The sequence below is a fragment of the Oncorhynchus clarkii genome, chromosome 24 (genome assembly GCF_045791955.1).
Source record: "Oncorhynchus clarkii lewisi isolate Uvic-CL-2024 chromosome 24, UVic_Ocla_1.0, whole genome shotgun sequence".
Lineage (NCBI taxonomy): Eukaryota > Metazoa > Chordata > Actinopteri > Salmoniformes > Salmonidae > Oncorhynchus > Oncorhynchus clarkii.
In genome coordinates, this window is record NC_092170.1 from 19,572,107 (window position 1) to 19,584,807 (window position 12,701).

General features: G+C 40.4%; 1 protein-coding gene and 1 pseudogene across 1 annotated transcript in view; both read right to left on the reverse strand.

Annotated features, from left to right (window-relative positions):
* LOC139382756 (nucleoredoxin-like) overlaps positions 1 to 6,884 on the reverse strand; it is a 62,238-nt gene extending 55,354 nt beyond the window's left edge. Inside the window, exon 1 of the mRNA XM_071126878.1 lies at positions 6,354 to 6,884. Within this exon, the coding sequence (XP_070982979.1) occupies positions 6,354 to 6,662 (309 nt within the window). The 5' untranslated portion in view covers positions 6,663 to 6,884. The remainder of the gene's footprint in view (positions 1 to 6,353) is intronic.
* A 1,558-nt stretch (positions 6,885 to 8,442) lies between these two features.
* Positions 8,443 to 11,820, reverse strand: LOC139382825 (thioredoxin domain-containing protein 17-like; annotated as a pseudogene).
* Between the last annotated feature and the right edge of the window lie 881 nt (positions 11,821 to 12,701).

Sequence of the window (12,701 nt, forward strand, 5' to 3'; positions counted from 1 at the left end):
CCCGCAGAGCCTGGTTCCTCTCTAGGTTCTTGCCTTTCTAGGGAGTTTTTCCTAGCCACCGTGCTTCTACATCTGCATTGTTTGCTGTTTGGCGTTTCAGGCTGGGTTTCTGCTGATGTAAAATGGCCTTTATAAATACATTTGATTGGCTGGTGCTGTGGTGAGTGAGAAGCGTGCCTGCATCTCTCACAGAACTAGAATGAGATTCACTTTCTATTATCTCTGATAGCCATGAGGCTGCAACCATCTCTCCAGCATTGTAATTCATCATTTATTTCCTGATAGAATCATAGCTGCGGGAAGGACGCTGCAGCACCCCTGATAAATGCAAATACATTTTCCAAAGTTAAAGAATTACTGCTATCTGTTCAGAAAGAAATGTAATGAATTTAGAATACTACACCAGGAATATAAGCCTATCATTTACCCAAAGAGGATCAATAGTTTCTTTTTTTATTGCCTAGATGTGGATTGTAGCAGTCCTGAATGTGTGGCAAATCTGTCAGTGAACAGCATGCAGCCAAAACAGGTCTTTCGCAATATCTCAAATACAATCAGGGGAAAACACAGGTTGGAAAGCAAATGGCTCCTGCTGAACAGAGAAGTCTAATCTGTCTGTAGAGGCTTCCAAAATATTCTATCAACTTCCAAATAGGCCTATTGAGTGAACAGCATTGTTTCACAAAGTAAAACGAGAGACATGCTTTTGGCATGAGCACACCGGCCATCTCCGGTGCGTGAGACGATCATTGAGTGAGTTAGAGAAACTGGAAAACTTTTCTAGAACTAGAATTTCCTCCTCAGATTGTAAAATGTGTCTCTCCACACACCTAGGCCTAAACTATTGATGGATTCAACACAAAGTCATTTTTAATGATCTCAGATTCTGCTTATCAGGAGCCGGTCATTTCGATCATTTGTGCGCTATTAGAAAAAGATTATGCTAAGGTCTCCAGTCATGTAAAATTACCGAAAATTGCATGAAATGCGTTTATAGAAAGGCCAAATCTTTCTCGGACCGTAGGCTATAAAAAGATATCCCATGTGTGCAACTCCTGCAAGCACCTCTACGCCACTATGGTGACATGTATGCAATGCTTTATTAGAAAGTCGTTTTTTCCCCCCATACGTTCATCCGGTATCTCAGAGCCCCCTCGATTACCACCCTTTCACGCTCCCTTTTTGTTCAGGCACCTCCCGATTTACAAATGAAGCACTTGGGGTCACCCCACTGCATAGCTAGCCTTGATCATTTATGTATGCAATCTTATCATGGTGGTCTTACTTACCATCTCTTCAGGAGAGGGTTATCTAGCCAAGTCTTTCATCCTGACTGATGGGAATAACTTTAAACTATGTCCTCTCAGCATGAGCCATACGGTTTATCAAAAGGGTTTATTTACCCTGTGATAAGGCTCAGTGTTTGTTCACCTAGTTATCCACTTATCAGCAGCAGTATATCAGCCCAAACTATTTCACACACATGTGAAATTGACTGGTGAGAGAGCATCTACACAGGTCAACCCCAACCAAATGTGACGTTTACAGATAAGGAATTGCACATTATCACCTGCAGACAAGAGGGCATGCAGCAGGCTTTTTCCAGCTGCTCCTGCTGGAATCAAATGAGTGCAGCAGGCACAAGGAGGCGCAGGGCTGAGATATGTGATGAGCAGGGCTGAGATATGTGATGAGCAGGGCTGAGATATGTGATGAGCAGGGCTGAGATATGTGATGAGCAGGGCGCGGTGTGGTTTTCATCAGATCAGTGACACCCTGATGACAGGCACCCTTAGCCCCTCTCTGAAGCACCTAGCAGCTGTGGCTCTAGTCCTCATGAAGCTGGCTCCGACCCAGGGGAGCACAACACTGCAGTGGGCCAGACTCCTTATGTGACTCTTCAAAGTGAAAACCTGCCTAATAGTCCCAAACCTAAAGCCCCCAAGGTCCTTTCAAAACACAAAATCTCCTCACTTGTAAAAGATGTAAGACGATGTCTTCAGTATGTCATCTCGTCTCTGCATAGTTAGATAGTAAACATTGCCAGCGATGTGAGCAACAGAATAGACTACATAGGACAAGAGAAAGCAAGTCCAGTGTAGGGAATGAGAGGGGAGGGGAAACTACTGAATGAGGGGTGGACGGAGGGAGGGAGAGAGGGGCCTGGTGGGTGATGGGGCTCTGAAAGTGGCGATGGAGAGAGATTGCTGGCTGTGCCAGGAGATGAGCCCTGTGTCGCTCAACAGAGCTGCCTCTCTCTCGCCTCCCCTACCTACAGCCAGAGCCCAGCCAGGCCTGAGAAGAGGGGGGGGGGGGGGGGGGGGTAGAGAGCCACTTACTACCCACAGACCCACAACGTAGCCCTCCTCCAGGTCAGCATCATACACCAATTAGGTCTCTCTCTCCCTCCCCCTCTTTCACACACACACACACACACACACACACACACACTCTCTCACTGGTTGCTATGATCACACTCGCATACAGGCAAGATCTGGACTCAAATGTGTTTCTTCCACACAGACATGTTGATTTAGAATAGAGCATTACCTTGTCTTGCTTCCCTCCCATTTACTGGAAACGGGTTCTGATCGCAATATAGGCACGGATGATGCCTTTGGACAGAACTGTGTATGATAACAAGCACTGATAAGTCATATTGATGTGGGTTGTCACCTTATTTTTTTTAAATCAACAAAAAGTCCTGTTATTATAAATTGTGAAGAATGAGTGGAAAATAAACAGCATATAAATGGTAATAAATAATTAGCCAGCTCATGTAGACGCAGCTGATACATATATACAGATGATATCTCCTCTGAGGCAAAGCTTCTCTTATCAGGTGCCAGGAGCTTCATATACCCGTCCTGGTGATAAGACCACATCTGTGCAGCAGACAACGGCTGAGACTACATAGCCAACCCACAAGGCTACAACGCCATCTAATGCATTATAAAGCCTGGCTACAGGAGCAGAAATCACATTCACGTCAATGCACACACAGATGACAAAATAATAATTCTGAAGGGGGGGAAAGATATAGGCCACATGAAACCTTAAGTAAACACTAAACATGTACTTGCCTTAGGACATGTCAGAAGGCTATAGTGTGACCTACATCTGAAACATCAACTCTCTCTTCAGTATACAAAACAGAGCAGGCCAGAGGTTAGTTAAACCCCTAACAGACACACTCATTCAGGCCCCTGCTGTACAGAATGTCACAATTACTCTGCAATTAATACGGGTGGCACTGTCCGAGTTAAATGCAAAGTTGTACACTACTCTCAAGTAGCCTTAGCCAAGTCATGGCCGCACTCGAATGATGAACAATGGCAATGTTAATGCTGCAGAATATTTTTCACCAGCAGCATTCAGAACACAATAAGGCTGCAATGTGGCTATACGCTCCTCCCAGACTGGCCCAAAACAACTCCCATCCCTCCCGCCCTCAAATCAAATGCCTCCATCATTCCCCTCCTTCACGCCTGGACTGCATAATGAAGTGAAACACAAACACTCTGCAGCACATTAAAAGGGCGTTGATTTAATCTAAATAAGCTGCACCTATTAAAAGTGAGGGTTAGGGTTCTACAGGAAAAGACTGCACTAAGAAAATTCACAAATAGTTCATAAAATATACAGCACGCTATTTGATGAACATGGGGAAGGGTTAGATGGTGTGGAGCCAAGAGGCCAAGGCTCATTTAAAAAGGTCCTGTATGCCCTTACAGTTGAAAGAATCATCCTAAATGTCACCATTTCATTGAAGAGGTGGTCAAATGTTGATGTAGTAATTACTTGCTGGTCTGTAGGTAAACTGGGTAGGCCTAGATCAGGTAAATACATTAAAAAAACATCCACTAAAATGGCACATTGTACAAAATATCATTCCACTGGCTGACAGTAGTGCATGCAGAACTATTCTTACAGAGATCTTCTGCAAATCCTTTTTACTAGCCTAGTGTGGCAACGTAATAAGACACGGAAGAGTGCTATATATATATTAATACAGAGAGAATATTTCCAAATAAAAGAGTTGCCCTGGCAACTTAAGACAAGGAAATGATCACCATCCAACTAAAAGCCAGCCTCCTTTATCACCATATTCTGCTCCCATTATTTTAAAGAGATAGAAACAGTATGGTATGATTTCCTGGTTTGTTTTCTTCACTGTGAAATTGTATTTTCTACCTATCCTGTGGGGCCTAGAGACCATGATAATGTCTTCACCAGCCATTACTGGATTTAATGTCCTGTACTGCCAACCGGGTAGCAGCAGCAGGGCACTGAGAATGGCGCAGGTCTGTTCTCTGCAGACAATTAGATTTATATTCACACTAACTCGGCTCTCTCCCTCTACCCTCCTCTCCCTAACGATTGCAATGTACACAATGATATTCTTTATAGCATATAGATTATGTGCATGCAGCTGCAAGCCGAGACACATCGGCTAACCGAGACAGTCTCAGTGGGATTAATTGTAATTTGTTATTAAGGATCATCATTTGTTTTTAATACAGACATGCTGACGTATGTAGGAAACTGGAGGTGGGGAGGACCCAAAATGGATCCTGATGTGGGTGAACCTGCAGCATGATGCAGGTATCATCTAGGTATACTTTATTTCTAATCCTGAAACCCTTGCCTTACCCATAAATGTACATTATACAAAACACTGACATCAGCCTAAACATTTAAAAAGGCTTTCACAACATGTTATTTGTACGTTTATTGAATTGATGTCCAGAAAATAAATACAGACATGAAGATATTGTGGTAATCATATTTACAATATAGGCCGAGATTAATTATATGGGACAGTAACTGTAATAATTTGTCAAATTGCACACACGGAAGAGGGCGGCAGGTAGCCTAGTGGTTAGAACATTGGGTCAGTAACCGAAAGGTTGCTATATCGAATCCCCGAGCTGACAAGGTAAAAATCTGTCGTTCTGCCCCTGAACAAGGCAGTTAACTGTTCCTAGGCCGTCATTGTAAATAAGAATGTGTTCTTAACTGATTTGGCTAGTTAAATATAGGTTTAAAAATATATAATAAAAAAAAACATCAGAATAATTGTGATACATTAAGGACATTTTGTTTGTTGTGTGCAAGGTAAAATAATGAATAAATAAATTGACAGTGTACATAGAAAAAGATTTGGCAATTTTCTGTGAAAGGTTATGATGATTAAGCTCATAATCTTTCTTAACATCCATAGGCTAAGCATCTATTTTGAAACCATTACATTAAACCCATATGAAAGAGATGGACAGATAATGCAAATAAAATTAATGACAGTGTCACCTACAGGTTTATTTATAGGAAATTTGAATAAACCTTCTCCTTTTTCAAACGTATGGGTGTTTTCCAATAGCTGTGTAATGTGTAGGCCTATTGTGAGATGTTGACTTCTGTATCCTAAATAATGGACCTGCAATTAAATAACTAATTGAACAACAGCCTACCAGCTAAAGACTAGGTCATTGTATCGAGTCTCACATATTTCACGAACACTTGATCAAAAACACATTATACCTTTTTCCCTTTGTATTTTTACAATAACAATTCAGCATTGATCATTTCACCTTGGTTATAATAAACCTTAGATATTAGGTATCCATATATAGAACAAACAATTAAAATAAACTTTTGAACTATATTTAAATCAATATTTATATAGCATTGTCACCATTTCTAATTGCTATAGGCCTACAAAAAGTCCAGTTTTGGTCAATATCTTGACAATATTTTTTTGTCAATTGTCCTGCCCCAAAACACTGTAATTTGTTCCTTGAGTGTTTGAATTAAAAAGGATTCTACAAATGCCACTATGAATAACAATATATTTTAACATGAGCATTTATTCCCACTACCGGTGTGTGTGTGTGTGTGTAATTATCTTATTTCAATATGGATATATAGGCTGTAGATAACCTGTGACATGCCACTGGGGTGAACAATAGATAGGCTATATATTATATCCAATACAAACAATGGAACCTGGAATAAATGCATTGGGCCTTCTGTAAACCATATTATGTATACATGAGAGACAGTGACAAACGAATCTACCTACTGAAAAATAGGTCAGCTGGCAACATTAGAAACAAAATATGTTAGACCCTGTATCAACTTTTGGTTCCACCGTCAATTATGTCCAATGACCCAAATAAATGCATATACCTGTGCACTGTAAGGTAGGCCTATGTAATTGGGCCAAGTGTTTAATTAAGTAAGCGTTTATTGGCCAAATAGCCAGGGTAGGCTAAATATATTTCTGTCACATATGTTTTTTATATCGTGACTCAATTCCAGATTCACATTTTTATTAATTGGTCACTTCTTACCTTTTTGTGTCTATCTTTGAAAGGCAATGCCGGCCATTGCATCTCCTGTAAAAAGTCTTGCCAATGTTTCTGGTCCTGATCAGATGAGACGAAGACGATTTCCAATGTGTCTTTATGTTCAGATGATTTTTTGAACTTGCTATAAAACTCACACAGACTGGCGTTGAACTGCTTACAGGGGCCGTTTAAACTGCAGCCGAAGTAGAGCCCGACCAGGGACAGCTTGCTGCCCAGCGCCTGTACATCCACCTCGGCTGTCTCGCTGTTGACGAGCCGCTCCCCGAGTAGATTCACCAGAAACTCTGACATCTCTGCTCGAGTCCTTGAAACAGACCCTAATATATTCCGTTCTCTTACCAAGACTGCAGAAAATGAAAACCGAAAGGCTCAGTAAAAACAAACACGCCCTCGTCCTCCAATTTAGCTTCCTTGGAGAGCCCCAATTCGTGGTTTAGCCTATGCTCAAATGTGTGCACGACGACAGATACCCTTTTCCGCTTCTCAGCTCAGCCGCTCCAATGTGTGGTGTGCAGGAATGCGCTCCACTTATACTCACTCCTCTTATTGTGGTTGCGCTCATCACTTCAAAGCAAGCAACTCTTTCATGATACCTAGTTATAAAATGGCGACATTGAGTCAATATAATATTATTGATGTATGTAATATAAAACATTTAGACCACCTTTGTTTTTTTCTGGTATTTAATAACACTACTCGATCAAGTTCACTATTCAATGACTGATTGTTGTCAGCATTGAGCATGTTTAGGCCTACATGGTAGACACATGACATGTTTAGGACTATGTGTACATTAGACCCATATGACAGCACTAGGGATAGGTTACTTTTTTCTTCTTCATGAGCCTATAAGGAGCTTACTTTTTTTTTTTTTTTTTTCTCGGTTTACAAAGACATATCAAATGTGCCAATTATATTATCTCATTTGTAATTTCGCATAAAAAGTTAGAATTTATATTTCTATCATTTGATTTTTTAAATGTTTTATTATAAGACATATTAGGCCTAATATATTTAGACAGGCTGAGGGAGCCACCTAGCTTCTCACAAAGTGAACTGCACTATAGACAAACTTCTTTTCACACATTAAAATGTTTTCATCCAGCCATCATTTCTTTTCATTTGACTAAGTTATCAAATCAAATCAAATTTATTTATATAGCACTTCGTACATCAGCTGATATCTCAAAGTGCTGTACAGAAACCCAGCCTAAAACCCCAAACAGCAAGCAATGCAGGTGTAGAAGCACGGTGGCTAGGAAAAACTCCCTAGAAAGGCCAAAACCTAGGAAGAAACCTAGAGAGGAACCAGGCTATGTGGGGTGGCCAGTCCTCTTCTGGCTGTGCCGGGTGGAGATTATAACAAAACATGGTCAAGATGTTCAAATGTTCATAAATGACCAGCATGGTCGAATAATAATAAGGCAGAACAGTTGAAACTGGAGCAGCAGCACAGTCAGGTGGACTGGGGACAGCAAGGAGTCATCATGTCAGGTATTCCTGGGGCATGGTCCTAGGGCTCAGGTCCTCCGAGAGAGAGAAAGAAAGAGAGAATTAGAGAGAGCATATGTGGGATGGCCAGTCCTCTTCTGGCTGTGCCGGGTGGAGATTATAACAGAACATGGCCAAGATGTTCAAATGTTCATAAATGACACTATAACAATCACAGTATACCAGGTAATGCTTCAGTTTATATCCTCACTCTATAGATTACTGCCGTAAGTAAGAAACAAGAATCATCAATTGATGAGATTCAATTCATTTGACACAATTTGTCTGGTGGGCTATGTTATTATAACTCTTCTATTTCATTTACTAAATGAAACATCAAGTTCTAAAAGCAGTCAGCTAGCTCTACCAAGGCCTCTGGTTATGTTATAGTTGCTTTTTATTTCCATGTAAGAATAGCAACACATTCACTGATTAACACTACCTCGCAGGGAGAGGAGTGTGTATTTGAATTCCAAAGAAACAATCAATTCAATCAAGTGTAGTGAAAAGGTGATTGGGCTGGGACTGGATCTCAGGAGAGGGGGAAATGGAAGATGACCCAGTGCAGGGCGAGTGTGGTCCTCTAGTCCTCAGTGAACATCATCCTCACCAGGTCAGCTTTGAAGCACTCATCCTCAACCAGCTTCTGAGGCTGAATTAGATGGAAGAAAAGAAACAGAACTTAGCATGTTTTGGTAACCCTTTCCCTAAAGGTATATTTCATTAAGAATTTATAAAACGTTTATAAATGGTTAATAACAACCTCACTAACGTGTTAACACAAATGTGTTTTTATTTTATTTATTTTTTACAGATTGACTATCTATAAAATAATAATAAAACGCTTTTGGGACCCATTGAGTGTTACCACAAAATCCAAAAGAAAAAGCCACACTTTTAAAATTGATAACAGAAACTCTCCTTCTTTGTCATCTTACCATGCACTTATGCTCACCGTGCCATATCGGATCAGAGTGGGAACTCCACTGAGCTTCAGAGTCTTCTTGAATTCATTATTGGGATCCTTCCAACTGGTCGAAGATGAAAAGGTACAGTGGGGAGAACAAGTATTTGATACACTGATGATTTTGCAAGTTTTCCTACTTACAAAGCATGTAGAGTTCTGTAATTTTTATCATAGGTACACTTCAACTGTGAGAGACAGAATCTAAAACAAAAATCCAGAAAATCACAATGTATGATTTTTAAGTCATTAATTTGTATTTTATTGCATGACATAAGTATTTGATGACCTACCAACCAGTAAGAATTCTGGCTCTCACAGACCTGTTAGTTTTTCTTTAAGAAGCCCTCCTGTTCTCCACTCATTACCTGTATTAACTTGTTACCTGTATAAAAGACACCTGTCCACATACTTAATCAAACAGACTCCAACCTCTCCACAATGGCCAAGACCAGAGAGCTGTGTAAGGACATCAGGGATAAAATTGTAGACCTGCACAGGGCTGGGATGGGCTACAGGACAATAGGCAAACAGTTTGGTGAGAAGGCAACAACTGTTGGCGCAATTATTAGAAAATGGAAGAAGTTCAAGATGACGGTCAATCACCCTCGGTCTGGGGCTCCATGCAAGATCTCACCTCGTGGGGCATCAATGATCATGAGGAAGGTGAGGGATCAGGCCAGAACTACACGGCAGGACCTGGTCAATGACCTGAAGAGAGCTGGGACCACAGTCTCAAAGAAAACCAGTGTATCAAATACTTGTTCTCCCCACTGTATATTAAGCTAAATCCAAAAGTCAAAGACATTTAGGTCAAATGTATAATTTTGTGCATTGTATATATACACACACACTGAACAAAAATATAAATGCAACATGCAATAATTTAAAAGATTTAACTGAGTTCATAAAAGGAAATTCATTAGGCCCTAATCTATGGATTTCACATAACTGGGAATACAGATATACATCTGTTGGTTACAAGATACCTTGAAAGGTAGGGACGTGGATCAGAAAACCAGTCAGTATCTGATGTGACCACAATTTGCCTCATGCAGTGTGACTAATTCCTTTGCATAGAGTTGATCAGGCTGTTGATTGTGGCCTGTGGAATGTTGTCCCACTCCTCTTCAAGGCCTGTGTGAAGTTGCTGGATATTGGAACACACTGTTGTACACGTCTATCCAGAGCATCCCAGACATGCATGACATTTGGGTAATTATTCCACCACTGCATGTCTGGTGAGTATTCAGGACATGGAATAAATGGGAAATTTCCAGCTTCCAGGAATTGTGTCCAGATCCTTGCGACATGGGGCCGTCAATTATAATGCTGAAACATGTGATGGCAGCAGATGAATGGGCCTCAGGATCTCATCACGGTATCTCTGTGCATTCCATTTGCAATCGATAAAATTAAATTGTGTTTGTTGTCTTTAACTTATGCCTGCTCATACCATAACCCCACCACCACAGGGCACTCTGTTCACAACGGAGACATCAGCTAACCGCTCACACACAATGCCATACACCTCTAAAACGACGTTGGAGGCTTATGGTTGAGAAATTAACATTAAATTACCTGTCAAAAGCTCTGGTGAACATTCCTGCAGTCAGCATGCCAATTGTGCACTCCCTCAGAACTTGAGACATTTGTGGCATTGTGGTGTGACAAAACTGCACATTTTAGAGTGGCCTTTTATTGTCCCCAGCACAAGTTGCACCTGTGTAATGATCATTAATTTAATCAGCTTCTTGATATGCCACACCTGCCAGGTGGATCTGTCAGGTGGATGGATTGTCTTGACAAAGGATAAAATGCTCATCAACAGGGATGTAAACAAATTTGTGCACAACATTTCTGGGACCTTTTATTTCAGCTCATGAAACATGGGACCAACACGTTACATATTGTGTTTATATTGTTATTCAGTGTATTTTGCTCATTTCAAATATGCTGTCCAAGACAGACAACAATTCATGATGTTACAACTTGTACAATGTATTTAAGCTTTTCAAAACTTCTAGCTGCATTTGAGGGTGTAACGGTTTTCGTTGGTGGAAGGAGTAGACCAAAGCGCAGCGTGGTAAGTGTTCATGTTGTAAATTTAATCAAAACTGAACACTAGCGTCATAACAAGTACGAAACAGTTCTGTCATGTGACACACACAAAATAACTACCCACAACTCAAGGGCGAAACCAGGCTGCCTAAGTATGGTTCACAATCAGAGACAACGATTGACAGCTGCCTCTGATTGGGAACCATACCAAACACATAGAAATATACAAACATAGAACAAAACAGAATACCCACCCACATCACACCCTGACCAAACTAAAAATAGAAACATACAAAGCAATCTACGGTCAGAGGGTAAGAAGAATACTTATTTTCTATTGCCTGTGGATTGCACAACACTATCATTCTGCTATCATCACCAGTGAATATGAAGAAAAAGTTGAGTAGCCTACATACTATGGCCTCTCTCCAACCTGACAGTAGAAGAAGACTGAGCCCTCAGGAAGGTGGGACATCTCTCCTCTAACAACTGGCTCAGCTGGAGGGGAAGGAGGAGAAGAAGAAAGATGGCAAATGTGTGTGGCTTTGATTTATGCACACCATAAATTACACAATAGTACAGTACAATATATAATAAAAATACAGAAAATATAGCACAAAACAAGCACCCCCTGTAAACACTTTACAGAGATGAGTTGGCTTGGCTACCATGAATTGCCAATCATAATGTAGCAGAGACTGACACTATGACAGACAGCTGGGAAAGAAAGCCAACTGCTATACATGACAGGTACACCAATGTATAGCCATAAAACACTACTTATGTTACCTTTCACACAATCTGGACACCAGCTCAACCCTTGAGTGTCTTTATCACCAGAGAAATATGCAAATATGTCCTTTCCTTTCCTCTCAGACACTGCTTTGCAAAATTCATCATAACCATGGACCTTACTTCTTCGTAATGAGACATGATGATATAGAATAAGAAGCAGTATTATCGTAGGCTAGGCAAGCAGGTATGAAGCATTTCATGCAATAACAAATACGACATGGACTCTTCGCCCTATGTTCGCTTCTAAAATACTACAAGCAGAGTGTAAGAGGTAAAGAGAGAGGCTCAACTCGGAGGGAAATCTGTCTCCGTGGCATTTTTGCCCACCAAGTGAGGAGTTTTTGTATGGATGTCAATGAGAGTGTCAAATTTGGTTAATGGCTTATTTGCTACGTGATGTTTAGTTGATTTAATATAAGTTTCGTAATTCTTAGGTTGTTACGAGTGCACTTATATAAGTAGGACACGTGACACCCAATCAACTTTTTTATATTTTTTAAACAATTTATATCGGAGTTGTCTCTATAGCTATGCATATTCATGATATGAGGCTAGTGGCATAGCAGCCCTCCATTGAATACAGACGATTAACGTCAGCAACCCTCATCGAATATTCAAAAAAAGTATTAAAATAATGAGATATCCACCAATCCAAAGAAAGGATAGGTGGGATCTAAACAGCCACCGTGCTGCTTTGTGGACAACGAATCCCATTGTTAGGGCAGAGAGACAAGTATCTTGTCAGTATATCCATAATCTTTGCTACGAGTACAGAACACGCATGACAACGCTTCCTTTTGTCTATGAAAAATAAAAGTGATTGGACAACTTCATCCTATTCGTGTAATGTTTTTGATGATTGTTTAATCGAAACAAACATAATCTTATGGACACAAATAGATAGAACAATTAAAATCGAATAATATTGATCAAATGTTAGTAAAATTGTACGGTCAAATTAGTATTTTAAGTGTCCTACATTTGGTTATGTTTGATGATTTCTGCTATCCGTAGGTTAG